Genomic DNA, 27083 nt, shown 5'->3' with positions numbered 1-27083 from the left:
CTGCTAGCCTACCGATTTAGTATTGAGAGTCCGAATTCTACATCCTACATTTCATATTACATTAATATGGAACATCAGTGTTTAAGCACAGGCCAGTATGTACCAAACGCAAGCAGTAAAACGCCGCTATCATTGTTTTTATGCTCTACGCACACTGAACTGCTATAGCCAGGGCCTCTCAGGTTGCATGCACCAGTGCACTACGCTGTGCACGGTGCAAATACGACTTCGCTTGGTTGACCAGAGTGCAAAACCCCACTCCTCGATTTGGAGCATCATCGCTGTCTCTCTCTTTTTCCGAACGCCTGTCTCGCTAGCTCCGCCTGTGACCCTCTTCCTCACATGCTCCGTAGCGCTCTAAATCCGAGCCGAGTAGAGCCGAGCTTAGCCGAGTAGCCCCGAGACGACGCGCTGGTCAGAGCCGAGCCGAGTGGAACCGATGCACTGTGCACAGGACCTCTGCGCTTCAGTTTGCACGCGTGAGATTTTGGGCGTTTGAGAGGCCCTGTACTATACGGTCATTCGCCATGTATTTCACGGACGAATACGCTAAGAAGCTCCTCATCTATCGGAAAGCAAGAGCAAATTCGTTGCAGGCACTACGCCTGTATCAGAAAAGGTATCCGGAGAGGCGACATCCGACATCCGACACCAAATAGTTTCCGTAGTGTTGAAAAGCGCTTACGAACAACAGGGGTACTTCAGACGATACCACCCCTCCGAAATAATACCGTAACGGCCTGATGAGAAAGAGGAGACTCTCTTGGCAATAAACCACACACGTCTACACCGACAACTACACAAGAGGTGAACATCTGCCAGGCTTTCGTACTCTCCTATCTTCTACACCTAATCCAGGATCTCCAAAGGCGAGATTTCGAAGCTCGAATGAATTTCTGTCAATTGCTGCTAAGAAATCTGGAATATACTGTTGTGGGACGAATCGTAATTCCACAATAATGGTACAGTCAACCGTCACACCATGCGCTATTGGAGTGTTGACAATCCCCAATGGGAGGGACAGGCAACCTATCAGGTGCAATGTGGAGTGAATATACTGTATGTTGTGGAATCTCGGGTTATCGCCTTATTGGACCATATTTCCTTGAGGGCCATTTAACAGGTGCACGCTACCTGCACCTTCTACGCCATGAAGTTCCACTTCTGCTGGAGGATGTGCTACTTGGAGAACATTTAATGATGTGGTTCAGGCGCGGCTCCATAATGCGATCTGCACAGCTGCAGAACCACCACAATGAAAGATATACAGTAATATATAGCGATTAGCGATCCCATCCTTCATATTGATTGTTTATATCGAGCCAAAGATCGATACACATACAGCTGGTGGTGATCTGGCAACCCTGTTTAGATCTGTGAACGACAGAACATTAGGAGAGCACACTTAACTACAGCTTTCTTCCGATAGGTGGCTAAGAGTCGCCCATAAGGTTCTGTATGAACTGCACGCCTTGCAGTACGTCTGACCTATTCCCATGACCATAGAGTTAGTACATAATACACTAGACAGCGCCACCGTCCGTGAGAGAATCGCTGCAGCGAGCGAGCATGTTGAAATCTCAGCTGTTTGGGAAAAGCTCCCTCCACTGTACTCATCAGTGTAAATAGAGAACTTTTTAAACTGTGTGGATATTGATATAGTTTAAAATTCTTACATGTCAACATCCTCAGATACTACAGTATAGTTGTGAGGCTTCTGTTCAGTAGGAAGAAAGCCCGAATAGCTTAAATACAGGATAAGTGCGTGATAAAAGAGGATGGTTGTGATTAAGTAACACAAAATCAATTTACTGTCCATGTTTCTTCAAACAACGTATCTTATGATTGGGGGTATGTATATTTTTCTGTCTTTGGTGTAAATGACCAGGACTTCAGCAAAATTCTATCCAACGACCGAAAACATTCTCTCGTACGAAGCGAATGAGTGAGTTCTTAGGCCTACAAGTAATCATGACTATGTTTCTCCCTAATGGTAGTGAATTCTTCCGAGTTAGGTAGTCATAAAAATGAAAACAGAAACGCTAGTACCATTAGATGATGTTCCCCCTCCATTAAGAAAGCCGGCTGCCAAAGATGTATGCAGGTCTCGAAACCTTTGTAAATATGAATGAGTCGATAGGTCAATATATTTTTTCGATAAGCGGAAGAGGGGCTTTATTTTTTGTAACTTTTTAGTTGTTTTTTGTACAAGTCAGTTATTTATATTGTCGATGTCCCTCGAAATCGGGGTATCACAAATTGAGATGAACGTCTACCTGTATTATACTTTCTCTTTCTTTCTTAATCTGTTTACCTTCCAGGGTTGGTTTTTCCCTCGGACTGAGCGAGGGATCCCACCTATACCGCCTCAAGGGCAGTGTCCTGGAGCGTGAGACATTGGGTAGGGGGATACAACTGGGGAGAATGACCAGTACCTCGCCCAGGCGGCCTCACCTGCTATGCTGAACAGGGGCTTTGGTGGGGATGGGAAGATTGGAAGGGATAGACAAGTAAGAGGGAAGGAAGCGGCCGTGGCCTTAAGTTAGGTACTATCCCGGCATTTGCCTGGAAGAAAAGTGGGAAACCACGGAAAACCACTTCCAGGATGGCTGAGGTAGGAATCGAACCCTCCTCTACTCAGTTGACCTCCCGAGGCTGAGTGGACCCCGTTCCAGCCCTCGTACCACTTTTCAAATTTCGTGGCAGAACCGGGAATCGAACCCAGGCATCCGGGTGTGGCAGCTAATCACACTAACTACTACACCACAGAGGCGGACCTACCTGTATTATTTCGGTACATTTTCGAGAACTTCACACTGATAGGACCTGGAGAAAAACGTTCCCGCGGGGTTGGAGGAAGGATTCACAAGAGCTCAGCTGACATTTCCCGTGTGCAATACGAATTTAGATTTGTCTATTACACTTACTGCAATGGACTGGGCGTCACAGAGCAGAACCACCAACATTACACAGCACGAGCCGCCACTGATGTGGTTTCAGCAGGATGTAGATCCACCACGTTGGACGTAGCCGTAACCATCTGAACTATTCCATTCGCGAAAATGGCTAGAAGAGGAGGGCCTCTCCTTGGCTCGCCAAATCACTGTATTTAACGCTATTAAATTTCTTCCTGCCGGACATTTGAAACAAACTGTTTAAACCCATGAACCAAAATATCCCGAGCGCCTTCGACAACTCAACATTTGAGCCAATTATTTGACTCTTCATTAACTAAGTTGTAGTCGAACCGAGCAGAATGAATTGATCACCAGCTACGAGAATTTTCCGAGACAACACAGGGAGTGAATTTCTCTATTACAATCTCTCTATGCAACCTGCCCTATTATTTGTGTTATTGAAGGGCTATAGTAGGGAGTGTGAAATGAATTCAACACACGGTCATGGTAGCTTGCAGGACGCGATGCTTCATGGACGTTAACTTGCTTCTCACCACGACTTCAGTGAATCCATTCCTTACAAATGTATATAGGATTTTTGAAACTCTCGTCCTGTGGTTCAGATTCTACGCAAAACTATCAATCTTGCAGCTCATCCAATGTATTCCTTAACAGTCCACATTCGTTATTATTATTATTATTATTATTATTATTATTATTATTATTATTATTATTATTATTATTATTATTATTATTATTATTATTATTATTATTATTATTATTATTATTATTATTATTATTATTATTATTATTTGCTTTACGTAGCACCGATACAGATAGGTATTATGGCGACGATGGGATAGAAAAGGCCTAGGAAGGACACAAAGGGTATTCACAGACCTACGTGTGGAGCCCTGCGAAGGCAGGGTTCACCCATTCTTTATCTATCTATCTAAAGGCCTAGGCATGGGAAGGAAGCAGCCGTGGCCTTTAGTAAGGTTCAGAACCAGCATTTGTCTGGCGTGAAAATGGGAAACCACAGAAAAACATCTTCAGGGCTACCGACAGTGGGGTTCGAACCCACTATCTCCCGGATGCAACTTCACAGCTGCGCGTACCTAACAGCACAGCCAACTCGCCCGGTATTACAGTGTGGTTTGTGAACCGTTGACAAACCATCAGAAGATTGTAGGGCTGCAATGCTGCATCGAACGTCGTGACTGGAAGAAGAAATAACAGAACATTGTGATTTCCCATGAATTAATGCACTGTATGTGGGAAAATAATAGACGCATTTTTGTCAGACGACTTGATAATCGGCTTCAGCAGGACACAAGGCATACCGCAATAATGCAATGGTGGCAACATTGTCTATAAAGTAATATTTAACGATATTATGACGCCTCCGTACCACCATTGCGAGTGTCCATTACGTCAATGATGTTCTGAGCCCAGTAGCACTTTCATTCTTACAGGCTAGTCCTCTGACCAGATTCCAGCAAGAATATACTAGGCCACACGTGGTAGTTAACGTGCGCGTCTCTTTAAGTGGTAACAACTTTTCAGTTCTGCCCGTGGCAGTGATAGCCTGATTCCTCGCCTATTGAAAATGCAAGGGACATACTTAAAGGACGGAATTGATGGGGGTAGCATTTCAAATATTCAGACGAGTACGAAAATTTGTATAAGCCAGGTATGGACACGCCACTTACTGCTTAATTTCGTACCTCTTATACGAGCAATAACGAAGAAATGTGTAATAAACTGGATAGCAGCCTATATATTTCCCATGAAAAACAAACAATCACAACTGCTTCACAGTGTTCGGATCTTTACGAATAGTGTATTTTTCATCTGAGTGATATTTCTTAATTTCTCAGGTTATAATGTGTCATTTTTCTAAATTATAGTTATATTTTCTAAATTATACTTCCTTTCGATTCCATGATAACGATTTGCTACGACTTTATGACTGCATAGTGAATAGTATCCATTGTTCTTCAGTGATGAACAGGAATTTTTTTTTGAAACCGGGATGGCAGTTATTGAAAGTTGTATTACGTTATTATATGATTGTTACTTACAGTAGGTTCTGGTTTAAGAAGGTGCTTGAAGGTAAAATACTCGCATCCTAGCATTACCCGTTAAAGCGATGTTATACTTGCAATTATTTCTGGATTCTTTTTATCAATTATACTATAATTTAATCCCACGTCCTTGGTCGTGATACGGGAGTAGTAAAACGAGCTGTGCCACATAGCAGACTTAAACATAACCAAATTATAGCTATCAGCACTATAGTATAAAACTTACGTCTCTATTTTCCATTTAATGATGTACCGAATTCGTAAACATTCACCGTTATTACACAAGCCACGTATAACTTGACCATACTATATCCAAGCTCGGGGCAAAAATAAAATAGTGTTATTTTCTGTAAAATATTTCGGGATTTTTTTTCTATAATTTCCAAGAATTCTATTCAGTCATGGAAACCAAAGGCATGCTATAAACCACCTGTTTATACGGAATAAATACAAATAATAACGATAAGTGCTTAACGCAGAGCTGCTACAGTGCACACCACTGGGCGCTGTGGAATATACAGCCTCAACTTCGTTTCCTTTCAGTCAACAATAGCAACAGCGAGACTCTTCTTGGCATCACAGGAGCTCCAGTTCTTCGCTGAGAACAGCACACTTCAACCTAGATCTTATTAGTAAAAATTATTATTCCTCGCTGTTATTGTTCTTCTATGGCTATGGGTAAACTCACAATATATTTATATCACAATATATATGATTTCCTAATTTAAAGATTATTAATTTCGTGTGTCTGTTGCTAGCCTGGTGCAGCAAGTTGTAATGCAGACCTTCCGACAAGGGTGGGTGGTGTCTGCCATGTATGGGGAACTGTGTGTTAGTGCGGTGTGTGTGTGTGAATGCAGGAATATTGAAAACAGCACTAACACCTAGTCTCAGTTCCAAGGGAATTAGCCGTTTAAGATTAAAATCCCTCGACCAGACCAGAATCGAAACCGAAGCCCCGAGGACGGAAGGCCATGACGCTGACCATTCAGCCATGGAGCTCAGTAGCACATTCAGTAAAACTCACCGGCAGCAGCTACTAGAGTCACAACTCCGAGGTACAACACGTTCAGACGGTTTCTCATCTGGAACAACCAACCAAACGGCATTAACTTTCTATACAGTATATTGTACCAGGAAAAGTTTTTGGGGAAAGGGCATGAGTAGGACCTCAGGGAGTGGAACTTGGTTTTGGAGCCGAAACAGAGTAGGATAGACTCGCAGAGCGAATAATAGATGGTTAAACATTTTTTTCTTAACAATTTATTAATTCTTCACCCTGCAATATGATTATTGGACTCAAATCTGGCATTGAAATTAAAAGTTTGAACGAAATCTTCCTGAATTCTCTTCATGAAAATTAAATGAATATCACTGATTCCAAAGTCTTTCATATGTGAGAGGACGAGGTATTAGATTTCCACCTAAAGTCTTTCTAAATATGAGCACACACTTGTAATTGCTAATTGACATGAGAAATTAAATTTTTGTTAAAAGTTTCCAGTTTTCCAGTTTGTAAACCTTGATGTATAGCACACTTGAAAAGCCTAAAGTCTTTCTATGAGATATTAAAATGAAATTTGAAATTAAATTAATCACTTCTGAGAAACTATGAGAACTCTGAAATATTTGTTCACACGCGGCACTGAAGTTTCCACTGTTCAAAATTAATGAGAAAATTTTAGTCAGTTTGTTACTACTCACTTAATGAAAGAAATGTTGCTACCAATGTTGAAGGATGGACATCTGGAATGTTCCGTGGAGAATCAGGGTCGGCGATGTTCCCTTAACACACCATGTTGACGTCCCCGATGAGGTGATGATAACTGGAACTGGATCGTGTAGAATTGCAGCTTGTTAAGGTGATTTTTCGCACACGAGAAATTCACTTCGTGCGAGTAGTTATCACTGACACTGTCATTTACTGTTGAACACAGTTTATGGCGTAATTGAACTTTAAGACGTTAAATGAATTATCACAGTCCTTCCTGTATGAAATACTATTTAAAGTCGTTACTGAAACGTCCATAATTACACAGTTCACACTTGAAATGGCAAATCATAGTCTATAATCACAGCCTTTGAACACGGTCATTAAGTCACTAAGGATTATTTTCTGATTATCTTGTTATTATAACGTCATATTACCTCAGAAAAAGTTCTTAGTATTCACCCAGATTACTACTGTAATTCGTATACTAATATGGCGTGAATAAAGAAATACAGTTCAATACTCGAAAAGAAATGAGTTCTGGTGATTCTACACATTAGTTTCTGTAGAAGTTCAATATCATGAGAAGTAAACTAAGTCTACACGTAATTAACGTTAAATATTTGGTATTTGCACTTCAATAAGTTCACTCGTATTATATTCTCAAATGTCTTCAGAATTGGACTGTAGTCGCGACGCGATGTACTAAATACAGTGCGACGTCTTTTATAATTTTGTCGGCGATATAACTTCGTGTTCCGGAAACGCGACGGGAAGTACTTTCACCGTGACTGCGCGAACATACTGTACGACACATCTGTGTACTCGTCCTTGTACTGCGCTGCTCTGCTTTTTTTTTTTTTCGGGGGGGGCCCCCGAAGCCCGCTCCCCCCGCGTGACCAACGACTCAATCTACATGGCCTCCGACGTGCTATTATTTCTAAGAAGAAGAAAGAGATAGCAGGGAAGAGTGGGAAGTGATACAAGGAGTATCTGCCGGTTTCCGAGTCAGACTCGCTACCACGGCAAAGTCTGTGTTGGTTGGATAGTGTTAAGGTATGGTATTGAAGGGTCAGGGAAAAACCACATAGGCAGAAAGAATGAAGAGCCTACATGTAAAACCTGACATCTTGTGATAGCACATGCAAGGATGTGGGCTGGAGAAAGACCAGAGGTTGTGTTAGTTAGGAACTGGTAACATGCACAAAACATAAACCAATTCCTCGCCATTCCATCGCCTGGGGATCAGTCCGTCTGGGCACTGCTGGGACTAGCGCGGTCCTTGCCGACTGCGGAGCCATGCGTCGAGTACCACTAGGGCCCGTCGCACGGCTCCACCTCCTTGGGGTACCTCGTACCCAGTCTCCGATCCCGGAGAATGAGGCCAAGCCCGCCGAGGCGGGGGCCTCCTGGAATGGGGTGGGTCATGGCGCCGGGCCTCCCTCCTCTATGTCCGCGCCATGGCCCTGTAGACTGGGCAACTGCGGTGGGAGGCCGGGTGGCCCCCCGCGCAATTGGCGCACACCGGCGCCTCCTTAAGTGTTGCGCAGGCCGTGTAGTGGTGATCACCACCACAGCGGTTGCACTTCACTTGGAGTCCACAGCTAACTTGACGGTGGCCCCACCACAGACAGCGGAAACACTGCAAGAGCTGCTGAGGGGGACGTTTCACTCTCACCTGACTGCCGCTACCCGCTCAGGTCCTCTCCTGATTGGCTCCTCGGTTGACTGCTGTCCTGGGTTGCGGCTTGGCGGTCCTCTCCTGGTGAGCCAGCGTCGCCTTCTGCTTCCTGGTGCGGCGTCGTCTTCTTCTTCTTCCCGGGGGTTGCTTCTCGGCGGGGGAAGAGGCCTCGTCCTGGTGGCCCTCTTCCCGGCCTGGTGACCCCGGGGTAGTTGGTGGCTCCGCTGCGTCGCCATCTTCTTCTTTCCCCTGGCTGGCGGCGGCGTCGGTCTGTCCCAAGGGTTGCTTCTCGGCTGGGGAAGAGGCCTCGCCCGGGTGGCCCTCCTCCCGGCCTGGTGACCCCGAGGTAGCTGCCGGCTCCTCTGCGTCGCCATCGTCTTCTTTCTCCTGGCTGGCGGCGGCGGTGGCGTCGGTCGATGCTAACACTCGACTGCGTTCCCTGTCCTGGGGGGCGCACATCGAGGTCTGCAACTCGACAGACGTGCAGGCAGGCTGGACCTGGGCAGCAGTCTCAGTACGCCAGGGGGCGTCCTTCTCCACCGCTGTGCTGCTTTCCACCATCACGGGCGCGTTCCTGGTTTGCGCCCGGGTAACAGGCCCTTCCTGGTAGGCCTGCGTCTGCGACCACTTCGCCCTGGTTGTCGCCTTGTTGGTCTGCGTGTACTTCGAGGAGTACCGCTTTCCAACTGGAGTCGCGCCGTCGCGGCGCTTGGTAGCGCCGCCGTCGTCCTCGGTCGTTGGCTCCGTCTGCGGCTGCTCTGCTTGTTAGCCTTGACATATATATGCTGGCGCTGGGAGGGGTGGTTTCTCTTGGCCATGTGACCGTGAGTGTATAATTCTCTTGGAATTTAAATTATTATAACTCAACAACCATGGGATGGATTAATTCGAAATTCACAGGGAGTAACTTTTATGACGTCCGCTACGATTCAGCGTTTGTCCCGTTGAAATTGGTTAAGGCGTTGAAAAGCTTGCGAAAAGAAAATTCTTTTCGAGAAATATCTCTAGGGGAGGTGAGCTTCGAGCGACAGGTGACGTCACTTGACTTCGCCTAGTACACTCGTGAAGTCTGGGACATGCTGGAACATTCCTTTATTTAAATGTTCGTACGTCGGACGGATATTTTATGCTGGAATAACGTTTCTTTTGATTGATATGGGCCAGGACCTAGGCGTTCCTGGTACAATTTGAAAGTATATGATGATGATGATGATGATGATGATGATGATGATGATGATGATGTTTGTTGTTGTAAGGGACCTAACATCTGGGTCATCGGCCCCTGATGGTACGAAATGAGACGAAATGCAATGAAAAAATAAAATCCAAAATCCTCCACTGACCAGAATTCAAAGCCTGAGGACGAAAAATGAATGGATGGATGTGAATTTAAAACAATCAGTGGAGCCGACCCGCAATGCCTCAGTCTCGGAAACTGACGGAAAACAATAGTAATACTGACCAAGGGAATGCTTCTATAGCTCAGTACTGAATCGGTTATGCTTGCAAGCTAAAGGGGTCCAAAATATATGTTATCGGCCTCTCATAATGGTACTTATCGCTTGGAAAGTAGAACCATGGTATTTGTCATGGTGCGGTACTAATCAAAAGTATCGTAGACTCGCGGTATTCCACACATTATGGTACAACTGACAGGTTATGAAATTCGCACATGTAATACAGACCTATGGTGTTCCGCACATAGCGGCGCCATCTACAGGCAACACAAACCTATGGTTTTCATCACGTAAGTGTACTAACCACAGGGACTCGTACTATCCCGTAGTGTTCCTTATATAGTGCGTACGGTACTAATCATAGGCAAGCCAGAACCCTGGTGTCGCTCATATAGTGCTACTAATCACAGGTACAGTAAAAGGCTGACCGCGCAGTGCTCCTGCGTGCTACTAATAACAAACCTATTTGGTACCTAACATAGTGGTACTACGCGCAAGTGATAACGACCCATGGTGTTCCACGTGTGGTGGTGCTAATCACAAGTAGTTTCATGGTTCTAATCCAACCATCCCTTGGTCGCCCCTTATAGTCGCCTCTTACGACAGGCAGGGGATATCGTGGGTGTATTTTTCGTCTGCGTCCCCGACCCACAGGGGTTTGTGTGTTTGGTCCGCGAGAGGTATTTTATTTCCTTCAAGTCCGCCGGCAAGCCGGTTAGGACCCCCACTAACCGCCACCTCCGACGCGCCACGTGGGAGCATCACCTCTCTCCCCCGGCTACGCCAGCGTAGTAGGTTCGTGGTATATGAGAGTATAGAAATATGGTTACACATGAGGGGGATGTTCCAACACATCAGTTGGAAGAAGTACTTACTATAGGACCACATGTAATACGCAGGCGGTATGGTTTAATTTATACTTTATCAGTTCGAAACACCAGGTAGGCCTATGGAACCGCAGTCTTTTGTGTTTATGCTTCATGAAGCGAGACAAACTGACTGAAGATTTTAAAGTTTCGCGACGACTTTCCTTCGTTTTCTCAGAAGAAACTACAATAGTCCTAATAATAGCGTAAGGTTGGAATACGTCAACAATGTTCAAAAAGAAACAGTAGTAGTAGTAGTAGTAGTAGTAGTATGAGCAAAGTACGTTCTGGAACAACGGGTGCTGAATCAGCATTTTCCCATGCTTTTGGCGGGAAATTCGAATTTTTGCTGAGTCAGCATTTTTTGTCCATGTAAGGTTGTTAACCAGGGATAATTTACCACTAGTTGACGTCATAATAACGCCATGACCTTACCTACGAGGGCAATCCTATCCAAACACGCTCCCCGTGGGGGACCTCAATCAGTCAGGTAACTTTACCACTGTTCCCGGATTATGCGTGGAGCGCAGAGGTGAAAGAAGGTGCTGGGGTGGACGGGTCTAACTACAATATCAAAATTAATTAAAAACTTAAACTGAAGGTTATATTTTTGAACTTCAAACTTAAAAATGTTTTATGACAATATTACAGGTACAAGCAGCAACCATTAAACAAGATTGGGAAAATCCCAGATTCAGAACCGTAACACTTTGGGCTGTAAATCCCTAATTTTACAATTGCACGAAAGGAAGAGGTATTATTTAATGAGGGGCAGAAATCCCTAATTCAAGAGCACTGGCTCCCTATATCACAATATCTAGCCTCCCAGAGGCACACTTTACAGTTACAAATCTTGGAAAAGAGCTAACAGGCTCTCAGTTTCTTACTGCCTACTCAAGGCAACATCAACTTACAAACACTGGCCTCTCAAGGTACAACTTGCGATATGAAAACTGATTTATACAGGGGTATTTAATACCCAACCTACGGGGGCCTTCATAGAAAAGGAACAGGTTAAATAACTGGCCCAAACACAAAATGAATGTAGGCGTACCCTGCACTCCAAGATAATAAACACTAAAATCCTAAAGGGCTCTAGGCCGATGAAACAGGAGCTATTCACAAACTACTGAGGTGACTCGTATAGAAATTACATTACCACATTACAGAATGAAAAACAGTTAGGAAACGTAGTCACCTCAAACCAAGATGAAGGGGAGCTCGAGAGGGAACATCACTCTCTATCCCCGATTTACAGTTAAAGATTTATGAAGTTTTTATATTAGCCGGCAGAAAGTTACATTTTTAGAAAAGAAAGTTACATAGTTAAGGATTCAGACCTTTCCCTCGGATTAAACTGCGGAGGTAGCAAGAAAGAATAAAGTTATGTGGCCATTACCTTGTAGGTGTTCTGTTGACTGAAGAAAGAGGCTGCCCGCCTCCTGCTTTGACACGCACACTCAGTGAGATGACGATCAATTGGCTAACAAACGTGAAAAGCCCCAGTTTATAAACCCTCAGGGAAGGTTCGAGATCATGCAGGAATAAACCAGCCACACCCTCTCAATTTTATTGGTTAAATCCAAAGTGAAGAAGAAATACGGGATTGGTTGGAAATTAATTACAAAAATTAGGGATTGGCTAGATTCAAAACTGGTGGAAAGAAAAGGAAGAATTGCCAACCCAAAAAATAAATGAACATCAATCAGTTACAAAATCCTAGAAATACAAAATTTCTTTGAATTATAAGTTCTTTCACTTCGCACCAGGGTGAATGATCATAGTTTTTAGTGGTGTCATCTGTGGAAAAATGTCCAAACTTCTTGATGAATGGCAAACAAAACAAGCAGAAATTCACTCAGGTTAGGCAACTGCACAATAACAAAATTACACTGACTGACAGAGCAAATGCAACACCAAGAAGGAGTGGTCAGAACTATATGCCAATTTCAGGGTAGACTGACGTCACTGAGGTATGCTCATGATGTGAAATGCGCCGCTGTGCTGCGCACGTAGCGAACGATAAATGGGACACGGCGTTGGCGAATGGCCCACTTCGTACCGAGATTTCTCAGCCGACAGTCATTGTAGAACGTGTTGTCGTGTGCCACAGGACACGTGTATAGCTAAGAATGCCAGGCCGCCGTCAACGGAGGCATTTCCAGCAGACAGACGACTTTACGAGGGGTATGGTGATCGGGCTGAGAAGGGCAGGTTGGTCGCTTCGTCAAATCGCAGCCGATACCCATAGGGATGTGTCCACGGTGCAGCGCCTGTGGCGAAGATGGTTGGCGCAGGGACATGTGGCACGTGCGAGGGGTCCAGGCGCAGCCCGAGTAACGTCAGCACGCGAGGATCGGCGCATCCGCCGCCAAGCGGTGGCAGCCCCGCACGCCACGTCAACCGCCATTCTTCAGCATGTGCAAGACACCCTGGCTGTTCCAATATCGACCAGAACAACTTTCCGTCGATTGGTTGAAGGAGGCCTACACTCCCGGCGTCCGCTCAGAAGACTACCATTGACTCCACAGCATAGACGTGCACGCCTGGCATGGTGCCGGGCTAGAGCGACTTGGATGAGGGAATGGCGGAACGTCGTGTTCTCCGATGAGTCACGCTTCTGTTCTGTCAGTGATAGTCACCGCAGACGTGTGTGGCGTCGGCGTGGAGAAAGGTCAAATCCGGCAGTAACTGTGGAGCGCCCTACCGCTAGACAACGCGGCATCATGGTTTGGGGCGCTATTGCGTATGATTCCACATCACCTCTAGTGCGTATTCAAGGCACGTTAAATGCCCACCGCTACGTGCAGCATGTGCTGCGGCCGGTGGCACTCCCGTACCTTCAGGGGCTGCCCAATGCTCTGTTTCAGCAGGATAATGCCCGCCCACACACTGCTCGCATCTCCCAACAGGCTCTACGAGGTGTACAGATGCTTCCGTGGCCAGCGTATTCTCCGGATCTCTCACCAATCGAACACGTGTGGGATCTCATTGGACGCCGTTTGCAAACTCTGCCCCAGCCTCGTACGGACGACCAACTGTGGCAAATGGTTGACAGAGAATGGAGAACCATCCCTCAGGACACCATCCGCACTCTTATTGACTCTGTACCTCGACGTGTTTCTGCGTGCATCGCCGCTCGCGGTGGTCCTACATCCTACTGAGTCGATGCCGTGAGCATTGTGTAACCTGCATATCGGTTTGAAATAAACATCAATTATTCGTCCGTGCCGTCTCTGTTTTTTCCCCAACTTTCATCCCTTTCGAACCACTCCTTCTTGGTGTTGCATTTGCTCTGTCAGTCAGTGTACATAATATTTCGGTGGTGACATCTTCTGATTAAAGTTCTAACTTGTTGTATAATTATTTTCACTTTTGATTAATAGAGGAGTTCTTTTAGGCGCTAATTTTGATTGCGCGGAGTAGAGGTGTACCTCCCGGTACAGACCTTCCCCCCCAAAAAAATGTCCTTTTTGGGGTGACACAGAAGAATTTTAAGAAAACATGTCCATTTGAAGAACATTTCTAAGTCTTTTTCGGAAGTTGATTTGTAGCAGAAAATATTAAATGCAGATTTAGTGTCCAGGTAGTCCTTGAAGATCATTACATGCTGATTAGATTAGACGGCAAGACCTGCCGCCGCTGCCGATACCCATTTGAGGTCGCCCGGACCCCTCAACTACCCTCAGATACGTCTCTCCCGCTACTATGAGAGGGGTAGTCGTAGTGGTGGTCGCCGCAGAGTAGAAGTATATATACAGTCCCCAGATGAGTTGGTGGTAGGGTCACCGCACTTCAGCCTTTGCCGGGAGATGGACTTCGGCGCGCCGTTCACAAGGAGTCTTCACGGGAATGGAGTGGGCCCGTACCCCACCTCTGTTGCAGTACGGCGGCGAAATGCTGAGGGGGCACTGAAACAGTAAGATCTAGGTGACAGAGAAGTGTTGTAGCAGACTTGAGAGTACGATCTTTATTGGTGATACAGAGGGGCGGGCGGCGTGGAAGGTTCTTGTATGCCAATAGTGCGGAGATGCAGGAGACTGGGGCTTGGTAATGTCCACTAAGGAACTGACAGCAGGAAAATCAGAGGGGAAAATCGTACATACAGATCATGTTCCACATTTAATAACATAATCGGGGCAGAATGCCTTGGATAATAATTTTTAAAAAAATGTAACATTCAAACTCCTGCTAAATTTTAGTGGCAAATGTTCTTTAATTATACAGGTTTGACTTGAGAGTGGTGTACTCTAAAGATCCTCTCTGTGGCTGGATTGCTTACTAATAAGGTAACAGGGGTCAAAAAAACAAAATGACGCACGGCCCATGGAATCTGGGGGCAAGCTTGCCCGCAGGAACAAAGTTTCTAACCATGACTTGATCTACAACTTTTAAATTGGTGGGCCTCCGTCCACGATCATATCTTTCCCTAACTTTTTCATGGGATACTTTAAGATTGGCCTTAGCCTTCTTCCATAGATCTCTAATATTATCGGGATCTATTGTCTCTGGTAATACATCATTAAGTGACCAAAGGTTAGAGAGCGGCGTGTTAGGAACCAATTTAAACAACAGGAAAGCTGGAGTGAACTTGTGAGATTCATGAACCGCCGAATTTAAAGCAAAGGCCAACCAATGCAGGGACGTATCCCACCTGGAATGATCTTCATGATGAAACGCAATTAGAGCCGATCTACTATTACGATTGACCCGCTCAGCCAAAGATGGTTGAGGATAATACGCTGAAGTAGTTACATGTGATATAAACAGATCAAAACAGAATTAACGGAAGAGGTTGGATGTAAAGGCTTTAGCATTATCAGACACAATATATTGACAGGGAACAAAAGAAGCAAATATGGAATTTAAACAAGAAATGTTGGACTGAGCGGTAGCCAGCTTAGTCGGAAATAACAAGGAAAATCTAGAGAAACCATCCACACACACACACTAAAATGAATTTGTTGGCTTCCCCTTTGATTGGGAGAAGGTTCCGAATTAGTCTATATAGAGACGTTCCATGGGGCGCGACGCTTGGTGAGATGATAATAGGCCTAGCCTAGTGGACAAGGCGGGCTTACTAAGCAAGCAAGATTTACAAGCCTTTACCAATTCACGAATTTCACCGTCCATACCTTTCCAAATAAACATCTCTCGGATCTTTTATCCAGTTTTCAAGATGCCTAAATGCCCCCCTAATGGGGTCTCATGATAATACTTGAAGATCATAGGCACAAGAACAGCTGGAACCACTACTTTCATCTTTTAATCATGCCTCGACGGGCAACACAAAACCCCGTTCCTCAACATATTAGGGACATGTTCCCCAGAAGAAAGGGTTTCAATTATAGGGGCCAGCACAGGATCTTCATGCTGATATTTTTCAATATCGCTGAACAACATGGGGGCATCATTTAGAATGGCATTAATGCCCGAAGGTATGGGCGTGGGAAGAGAAGAACTGTCACCCTGTTCGGCGGTCTCCACATCATAAGAAAACATGCGGCTTAGCCCATCCGCAACAACATTTTCAGATCCTCTGATATGCCTAACATCAAACTGGAAGGCAGAAATCCTGATGGCCAATCGGGCTATACGACCAGTACGACGCGGCCTAGCTAAGACCCGGCTTAAGGATTGATTATCAGTTTCTAGGTCGAACTTGACGTGTTCCAGATAGAGGCGGAACTCCTCTAATGCAAATAAAAAAGCCAAACCTTCAAGTTCATAGATATAATATTTGGCTTCTTGGGCTGATAATGTCCTACACGCATAGGCAATGGGTCGCCTTCCGAGTTCAGTTTCCTGCAGAAGCACCGCGACCGCCGCCGATGATGAGGAGCCGGTTTGGACAAGGAATTTCTTGGAAGAATCAGGCATTTCAAGAACCGGGGCGTTACAAAGAGCTAATTTCAGATCTTCAAAAGCAGCTTGTTGAGACGGTCCCCACTCAAATTTGACGCCTTTCCTACGTAGTAAGTTCAAGGGTGCCGTTCTGTTAGCGAAGTTGGGAATAAATTTCCTGAAGAAATTCACCATGCCTATGAACCTGGCAGTACCTTTCATGTCCTCAGGAGGTTTGAAATCACGGTTGGCCTGTGTTCTGTAATTATCGATAGAAACACCATCGGGCGACACAATATACCCTAGAAATGACATGGAAGGTTTAGCAAAAACTACCTTAGATAACTTCACAGTCAACCCAGACTTAAGAAGGCGATTGAGTACTTCCTTTAGATGATCTGGGTGTTCTTCAAAGGTCTCCGAAAATACGGCGACATCATCAAGATAATGATACAAGTATTCAAACTTGATGTCGGAGAAGACCCTATCTAGCAGTCTCGTGAGCACGGCTGCCCCCGTGGGGAGCCCGAAAGGTACACGGTTGTACTCATACAAGTTCCAATCCGTCGCAAAAGCTGTTAGATGTTTCGATTCTTCAGCTAAAGGGATCTGATTGTACGCCTGATTAAGGTCTAAGATGGTGAAGAACTTAGCTTTCCCAAACAATGAAAAATAAAAATGAAGGTCGGGAAGAGGCACAGATTGTAACACAACCTTCCGATTTAAAGTCCTATAGTCAATCACGGGCCTGAAGCTGCCTTGGAGTTTCCGCACCAGAAAAATGAGCGATGAATACGCCGACTTTGAAGATCGAATAATAACGGCCTTTAACATCTGGCCGATGATCCCTTTAAGAGCCTTCATTTTAGGTGGAGACAGCCTTTAAGGAGGAAATCTAACTGGGATCGAATCCGTAACCTCAATCTTGTACTCAATAAGGTCAGTAACACCAAGAGTATCCGAAAATACATCTGGAAACGTCTGACACAATTTACGAATACTCTCAGCCTGCTCCTCAGGTAGATGTCTAAGATCTAACAACATCTCATCCTGGGTAGGCGAAACAGATGAACATGACACAGAATTACATTTGAGCAAAGGAATCTTACAGTTATTAGCAAATTTGAAAGTGCACGACTTGCTCACAATGTCGAGCACTAGACCGGTATGAGACATGAAGTCTGCTCCTAATATTATGAGGCAAGACAAGTGTTTGGCCACAATAATTTTACTTTACAAGTGAATTTAGAAATGTGAATTTTGGCGAAGATGAAACCTAAAATTTCTAATGGAGAGGAATTAGTCGAAACGCATTGAACCAAAGACGAACAATAGTCAGAAAATTTAAAAACAAACTTTAATTTAGAATACCATTCAGCCGAAATAAAGGAACAAACACTCCCTGAGTCTAATAGGTCAGTGACTGGTTCACTACTCAATTCAACTTTGGGAAAAGGTGCAAGTGCGAGGGTCTCCACCGCAATCCTAAGGCATTCTATAGGACCTTCAAATGATAAATTAGAAGAACTTTTATCCGTACCGGAGCTTTCGGTGGGTTTGACAGGGGCTAAGCCTTGAAAAGGTGAACACGCCGACTCAGCCTGAGACACTAGTCATTTCCAATTGTTTCAGTTGGTGGAGGTTACACCAGAAATTGAGCAGAAGGGGGTGCTATTGGCATAAGGGAAATTTTTGACGATATGAGTAAACGAGCCGCATTTGAAACATCTTTAAGAGGACCCTGCCCCATTCTTTGTCCCACTGGATTTGGTCAAAGGACACCTGTTACGGAGATGTTCCGTAGACCCACAAGCATAGCATTTACGAGTGGTGAAGGCCGAAAATTATTAGAAGACGGAAGGGGTTCCTTAGCGACTCTTAAGATGTCGGCATACCTAACTCCTTCGGCTGAGACTGCCATAGCCCCTAATTCAGCAAAGATTTGAGGACGCGACGCGAAACACAGGTACGACCTATAGGGCGGGAAAATGCCTTCAACAATCGTCTGCACAATTTGATCTTCAGGGAAATGAAGAGGGAATACCCTGGTGTAGAACTTAATATCTTGGATGAAGTCCGCCAGATTTTCATTCAATCGCTGTACTCTGAAATAGTACTTCTGTATTAGAGAGGACATTGCCCTAGCCGGAATGAAATTCGCCAGAAAATGAGCATGGAAGTCTTCTATGGAAGATTGCTCGGCTATTGCTTTAACAATTTTTTCCGAGAGGGCAACTATGGAGTAAGGGTAAATAATTTGAAGAATTTGGGAATGAGAGAGAGAAACCACAAGAGCATGATCTTAGAATTGAACTAAAAACCTTAAAAAGGAAATGACATAGTTAGTGGAATTAATAGAAAACTTAGAAATTCCCCTAAGCAACATAGCCAAAGGATGAGGCAAACTACTGAACCCGGGTGATATAATAGGTAAGGACCTAGAAGGCTGAGAACTCTCAGACACAGCATTATTTAAAAAGAAAGGTGGAATTGATATACGGCGATCAGACTCGTTTTGTAATGGTGTAGAAATTTGCTGCGTTGCTACAGATTTCCTACCTTCTACACCCTTTGAAGAATCTTCCTCGCTTACTATGTTAATCGCAGGGGCTTGGTAGGTTTTGGGTGCAGCTGCCCCAGACAACAATTGATTGACTCTATTAGACATTTTTGAAAGATGATCAACAAGATTACTAGCTTCCTTAGCATGATCTTCTTTCAGTTTGAGAGACAAGAGGTCCCTAACCTATTTTAAAAATGGAGCACTCTTGCCTGCACTCTCGTAAGCTGATTAGGAGATGGATCACTCACTTCAAAAAACCTCACTACCGATGCTAGTTCAGTGGTGTTATCAGTGATCGTGGAGAGAGCCTCATCAATTTCCTTCTCTCGCAAAGTTGGGATACTAAGTGTTAATTCTCTTGATTATTTAAGTTTGGTGGTATCTGCCGCAACCGTACCTCCAGACTGAACATTTCTAATTAGTAATTCATAAATTAAATCCTCCTTGCGCAAGTAGCCGGGATGGAGGACTTCGCGAGGGCCAGACAAGATGAAAGGAAATTTACAAATTTAGAAAAACATTCCAGCTACCGAGAAAATTCTTAGAGTTCGGATCGAATTCTATGTTCAGCCGTCAAAAAGGGCTTAATTGAGGCCCATTCAACCCCGCTCTGCTACCACTTGTTCCGGGGTTATACGTGGAACGCAGAGGTGAAAGAAGGTGCTGGGGTGAATGGGTCTAACTACAATATCAAAATTAATTAAAAACTTAAACTGAAGGTTATATTTTTTTGAACTTCAAACTTGACAATGTTTTATGACAATATTAAAGGTACAAGTAACAATCATTAAACAAGATTGGGAAATCCCAGATTCAGAACTTTAATACTTTGGGCTTTAAACACCTAATTTTACAATTGCACGAAAGGAAGAGGTATTATTTAATGAGGGGCAGAAATCCCCTAATTTAAGAGCACTGGCTCCCTACATCACAATATCTAGCCTCCCAGAGGCACACTTTACGGTTACAAAACTTGGAAAAGAGCTAACAGGCTCTCAGTTTCTTACTGCCTACTCAAGGCAACATCAACTTACAAACACTGGCCTCTCAAGGTACAACTTGCGATATGAAAACAGATTTATACAGGGGTATTTAATACCCAACCTACGGGGGCCTTCATAGAAAAGGAACAGGTTAAATAACTGGCCCAAACACAAAATGAATGAAGGCGTACCCTGCACTCCAAGATAATAAACACTAAAAACCTAAAAGGCTCTAGGCCGATGAAACAGGGGCTATTCACAAACTACCGAGGTGACTCGTATAGAAATTACGTTACAACATTACAGAATGAAAAACAGTTATGAAACGTAGTCACCTCAAACCAAGATGAAGGGGAGCTCTCTATCCCCGATTTACAGTTAAAGATTTATGAAGTTTTACATTAGCCGGCAGAAAGTTACATTTTTAGAAAAGAAGGTTACATAGTTAAGGATTCGGACCTCTCCTTCGGATTAAACTGCGGAGGTAGCAAGAAAGAATAAAGTTATATGGCCATTACCTTGTAGGTGTTCTGTTGACAGAAAATAGAGGCCGCCCACCTCCTACTTTGACGCGCACGCTCAGTAAGATGATGATCAATTGGCCAGAAAACGTGAAAAGCCGCAGTTTATAAACCCTCAGGGAAGGTTCGAGATCATGCAGGAATAAACCGGACTCACCCCCTCAAGTTTATTGGTTAAATCCAAAGAGAAGAAGAAATACGGGATTGGTTGGAAATTAATTACAAAAATTAGGGATTGGCTAGATTCAAAACTGGCGGAATGAAAAGGAAGAACTGCCAACCCAAAAATAAATGAACATCAATCAGTTACAAAATCTTAGGAATACAAAACTTCTTTGAAATATAAGTTCTTTCACTTCGCACGAGGGTGCTTGATCATAGTTTTTAGTGGTGTCATCTGTGGAAAAATGTCCAAACTTCTTGATGAATGGCAAACAAAACAACTAGAAAATCGCTCAGGTTAGGCAACTGCACAATAACAAAATTACATAATATTTCGGTGGTGACATCTTCTGAATAAAGTTCTAACTTGTTGTATAATTGGTTTTACTTTTGTTTGATAGAGGAGTTCCTTTAGGCGCTAATTTTGAATGCGCGGTGTAGAGGTGTACCTCCCGGTACAACCACCATGTACCCTAACATAACCTCACATAAGCTAGTTGCTTTACGTCGCACCGATACAGATAGGTCTTATGGGGACGATGGGACTGGGAAGGGCTAGGAGTCGGAAGGAAGCGGCCGTGGTCTTAATTAAGGTACTTCACCAGCATTTGCCTGGTGTGAAAATGGGAAACCACGGAAAACCATTTTCAGCTCACATAAGCTCCTTATGGAGGGGACTTATCGGTCAGGTTAGCAACCGAGGTTTTTTGAGAGGGAGAAAGAGGATACTTCCCTTCCCCTGGGGTCACCACTCGACCCCGTCCCGAAATAGGGAAGGGAGGGAGAGAGAGAGAGAGGGAACCTCTCACCCGGGGGCCATATCCCGACCCCAACCAAAAATAATGCCTTGGGATCAGGAAGCCCTCGACAGGCCACTCTTGAAGAATTCTGGTCCGCACCCGGTTTTATAGAATTCTCATGAGCGAGGGGTGTTGCGAGGTGAGGGTAATGCACAGAATTTAAAGTGCACATGTGCTGAAGCGCACACTGACGGCCAATTCGTAACTTACTCTATGCTACGAAGATGGCTAATAGACGATAGGATCAGGTAGCTGTTAGATCCGCATCCTTCGCCAGGGGGCGCTAGCGGACAACATGGCAACATGCGAGTAGTATAAGTTACGGTTTCGTGCGCCACCGCCACCGCAGGCCCTCCGCAGAGGCCTCCGCCACCTCCACCTCCACAGGCCCCTCCGCAGAGGCCTCTGCCGCCTCCACCTCCACACCTTCTCGGGAGAGGCCTCCGCCGCATTGACTGCGCTGGCTAAGAGCGCGAGCCTAATTTCACATCCGCCATCTTGGAGGAGCTTAACCTAACTTTTTATGCGTAAGAGAGCTAGCCTAACCACATGGAGGGGCTTAACCTCAGATTTACATCCGGATGCCCTTCCTGACGCCTAAGAGAGCGAGCCTAACCTCACATCCGCTATCTTGGATGGGCTCAACCTAACTTTTAGCGCATAAGAGAGCTAGCCTAACCTCATGGAGGGGGCCTAACCTCAGTTTTACAGCTGATGCCCTTCCTGACCCGAGCCTAACTTCACATCTGCTATCTTAGAGGGGCTTAACCTTACTTTTGAGGCACAAGACAGCAAGCCTAACCTCATAGAAGGGCCTAACCTATGTTTTACGGCCGGATGCGCTTCCCGACGCCAATTGCACAAGATGGCGGCTATACAGGGCTCCTTATGAGACGCCTTAAGGGTGCTTGCGCAAGATGGTGGCTGCAAGATGGCTGCTATACATAGACTTATGAGACACCCTAGGGATGCTTGAGCAAGATGGCAGCCACAAGATGGCGGCTATACAGGGCTCCTTATGACACGCCTAAAGGGTGCTTGCGCAAGATGGCGGCCGCAAGATGGCGGCCGCAAGATGGGGGCTATACACAGCTCCTTATGAGACGGCTTAAGGTTGCTTGAGCAAGATGGCGGCCGCAAGATGGCGACTATACGTAGCTTCTTATGAGACGGCCTAGGGGTACTCGCACAAGATGGCTGCTGCTCTTATGAGACGCCCTAGGGACGCTTGCACAAGATGTCGCCTGCTCTTATGAAGAAAGCTAGTTTGGAGGCTACTGCATAAGATAGCGGCTGCTGTTATGCATGCGGTGGAGGGCAATTTGAAATTCCACGTGCTCTTTTGACAGCGGCCATCTTTAATCAACAGAGCATCGTGCTGCAATCTTTAGCTACTACCTTTCAAATGTGGTGGCGGTAATTTCTACGTGCTTTTTTGGACAGCTGCCATCTTTAATCAACGGAGCATCGTGCTGCCATCTTTAGCTACTACCTTTGACATGTGGTAGCGGGCAATTTGAAAAATTCCGTTAGCTACCATCATTAAACAGTGACACTTTAGTGCATTCGCGAACCTAGCCTCTCAACTAACATCTTAAAGGGGACTATCCTTAGTTTACTACAAGATGCCCTTCCCGACGCTAATTACACAAGATAGCGCTTAGAGGCTACTACACAAGATAGCAGCGGCTGTTATAGCCTCCTCCTCCTCCTCCTCCTCCTCCTCCTCCTCCTCTACCTCCTCCGCCTCCTCTTCTTTCTTCTCCTCCTCTTTCAAGGCATAGATTTATCGAACATGCGTCGCGAAGGCTAGAGTTAGCACGTGCTGCAGCGATGACATCATCATAGTTGTGCATGTTTAGACTTGATCGTTGACTGAAAGCTTTAGTCTTCGAGATACAGTAATAGAGAGTAGAGCGCAGACATGACGAGAACATTAATAGTTGATGTACAGGGCTTTAAAGTAAACGGCAATAAATTTGTATTTAAAGAGGTGGCTGTGTTAGATTACAGTGTGTTGTGGGCACCAAAACTTGTCAGTTTAGTATTTAGACCACCTTTCCCTTACTGTTTGCAAACAGATGAAGATAAAAAGCAGACTCAATGGATTGAAAAAATTTAGGTTTGCAGTAGGAAGAAAAAGGAATACCTTATCGTTTTCTATCTTTAATGATGACCGCACATTTGTCAAGATCAGATCTTGTTTTTAAAATGTTGTGAAAAGAAGGAATGGTTGCGTGAGTATCTACCATCATCGTGTGAAATTATCGACATGCATGAATTAGGGTGTCCAGCATTTAAAACTCTTCCGAAGGAGCATAGTAGAGAAACAAGTAAACAGTCTTTACAACATGTGTGCATGCTCTTTGATTGGTTGTGTTGCAGTGCATGTCGGGAGGTGAACAACATATGTAAACTGCAGTGTCGAAATAACGTTAGTGTGAAAGAAACATCTGTAGAGTAAAGACATCATGTCATTTCTAACAGATACTAAGTGTAACGCAGTTGAAAAGGCAATTGTAAGGTTCTTTGCATGCAAAAAGAAACTAAACACTTTTACTGAAGAAGAGTTAAATGCATTACCAAAGGCATTTTTGGTTAATGTAGCTGCGAATGCTGTAAAGAAGATTTGGGATAAAGTGCTTCGTGAGTGGACTCAAGACCCTGTTTTGTCAGAGCTTCAGACGTGTAGCTTACATCATGAACACGTGAGTTTAGGCAGAAGACCTTCTGTAAGACAGTGTCGTACATGTCAACTGATTAAACTGTATCACGGACCTAAAACTAAGGAGTTGTCTCCGCTTATAAACACTTATCATGGCTGCGAAGAGAGTAAACAAGGAAAATGTGAAGAAAAGTGCTGGGAGAAAGGTGAGGAAGCATGCTGGGAATGGGCTCATCAATAAAGTAATTGATCTTCTTCTCTTCGAGCTTCATCTTCCCTGTGGCCCTAGAACTAAAACCTGACGTTCGCCTGGCAAGTAGTTAGATGCTGCCTGCAAAGAGCATGACCTTGCTTATCGACAAATCATTCCTAAACTAAGACGTGTAGCTGATAAAAATCTGCTTCGTAAAGCTATGCTGCGTCAGTTGCTAAGAAGATAGCAGCACTTGTTGTTGTCGGTGCAATAAAAGGAAAACTGAGTGGCAAAGACAGTAAAATAAAGAAAGGATAAAAATGTATATATATTCTAAAATAAATATGAATTGTCAAAAATAGTACAGGTGTTGTTTAATATTAATCCTACAGCATGTCATAGTAATAATCTTAACTCAGAAGAAAGGAGAGGTAGAGGATCGAAAATTTAAAAAAACACACACAAGACTTAAAGTACATCCTCTTTATTAATCCATGAATTAAGGCTGTTATTAAAACCAAGCCATTTACCATACAGTTTATTCCCACGACGTCGAATAACACGTTCAACTGAATAGTGATCAGGATATTTTGTTTTCTGCAGTTCTTCAATGTAGAATCCTCCTTCGTAAAAAAGAAGTTCTAAGAGTCATTTCGTAGGTTTATAGGTAACATCGGGTGTGGCCGCATTCTACGAGATCGGGATTCCATGGAGAACAGGTTGCGTAGCAAGTCCTCCGGTAGCCGACGAGGCCCGCGCTAGCTATAGCAGTGCCATGCATAATTGGACCGTCTCAATTTTTTATTTACTTGTAATTCTGTGACGTACCCACTTGGCCCACAGATGTATGACAAAATTATAACGTGGCGGGTCACTTTAATATTAGAATAAATAAATGATATGTCATTGTTTCTCCATAAATAGTATCCCAAGGGCGCCAGTCTTCAAGCTTATGGCTTGAAAACAAAAGTAGATAACTAATAATAATAATACGTAATGAGACTCAAAAACTCCCAGGGGTGAGGTGAACGGAACACAAATCATTAAGTACACTAACTTGGAATTTAAGGATCATTAATAATAATTTCAGAACATAAAAATTAAAACAGCTATTTATTAAGATGAAAAGCGTGACGTAACGGCGTTTTAACGAAATCTGAACTTACGGAAGCAAAAGAAAAATTGAATGAAATTAATTTTAAAAATGAACTGTTGCGCGAAGACTTGCAGTAACTTATGCCATAAGCTCACCATATGTAGACTCTGTTGTCTTGAAGCTGATGATGTGTGGATCTCGTACCGGCTGCCTTCTCTGTTGTTGGATTCCAGTCCTACTTCTACATTTCCTGTCCTTAACACTTCCTACTGTACTCCTTACATAAAGTCGTAATGAGTCCTAATTTTAAATGCAAAACCACCATGGGTTATGTTCATGGAGAGAATACACTTGTATTCTTCCGTATTACGGAACAGTAGCGTAGCTAAATTCATAATAAAAGCTCTCCTCCCCTATACTAGTCAGAACCGGTCTCCCGTTGACTACCTCTCTTCATTGAGATAACAATTCCCAATGAGAGTAACTTTTGAGTAGAATATACTCAGATGCGAAGTGAACTAAGTTAAAATCTTCTACGACGTGCAGACGTAGAATCGTAGTAAGAGTCTCTTCCAAGATTGAGAATCAGAATGTCCAATAAGAATGTGAATGTGCTCTCCAGCTCTTGTCGGTGGTATATATCGGTTCAAAAGTCTCCTTCCATCAGCCATATCACATGGTCCAGTAAGATTCGAGGTCTCATCCCTTCTCCTATGTATTGCTGTGAATCCATCACGTTGCTTCATTACGTTCATTCACATAGGCTGAACTTTCCCGCTGAAATAAAGCGTCCCGAAGCGGAGTTTGAAAAGTGGGTGTTAATAATGTATCAACTGTCTCTTCATGAGGTAGAGAGGGTAAGGTCTCTCGTAACCCAGATGACGTACTTTTCCTGGAATTGGGCTGAAATTAGCCTGCTGACTCTGGTCACCTCACAACGGCTATTGGAAAATTTACTGCAAGTTATAAATATGCATGATGTTGAAATACTTTACCCAATAATTTGTTCGTTCAGAATACGTTATAGCCGCGATACAAAGAAATGAAATGATGATTGAAATGGATGATAAAACCCTATATATACATTCACATATTAATTTAAAAATGACCTATCAGTGATTAAATATATACATCTTATCAATTAAATATATAGTTCAATAATTAAAAACATTCAGTGATGTCCCAAATATCACATTCGCCCCTCTGAGCCTGAAACAAGTAGTACTTCGTTGAGGGCTCACACCCACACTTTGCCACTTACGTTTCATTTGTTTCCAAAACAACTGTACATTCATTCATTACTGTATACAACATAACACTATTTTACAAAATTACAACTTGATGATTCCACCTACAACTTAATAACAAATAATATATAACACTTCAAAATTTCCTTTAAAACACAATATTACAGCTTAGCGAGTTTCTGATGTCTCACTTTCTCAAATGTTCGTCATCTCTTGCTGATTTTATGAATCCAGTGTATGCAACACTTGACAATTCAATTTATATCTGTACAAAATTTACACAAACAAAATGCATCGTATTACTCTTTCA

General features: G+C 44.0%; 1 protein-coding gene across 1 annotated transcript in view; it reads right to left on the bottom strand.

Annotated features, from left to right (window-relative positions):
• LOC136862847 (versican core protein) overlaps positions 1 to 27083 on the bottom strand; it is a 155429-nt gene that overhangs the window by 42635 nt on the left and 85711 nt on the right. The window contains exon 2 of the mRNA XM_067139111.2: positions 6012 to 6069. Within this exon, the coding sequence (XP_066995212.2) occupies positions 6012 to 6069 (58 nt within the window). The remainder of the gene's footprint in view (positions 1 to 6011; positions 6070 to 27083) is intronic.

The sequence above is a fragment of the Anabrus simplex genome, chromosome 2 (assembly GCF_040414725.1).
Source record: "Anabrus simplex isolate iqAnaSimp1 chromosome 2, ASM4041472v1, whole genome shotgun sequence".
In the NCBI taxonomy this organism is placed as follows: Eukaryota; Metazoa; Arthropoda; class Insecta; order Orthoptera; family Tettigoniidae; genus Anabrus; species Anabrus simplex.
This window is presented reverse-complemented; position numbering and strand designations above follow the sequence as displayed.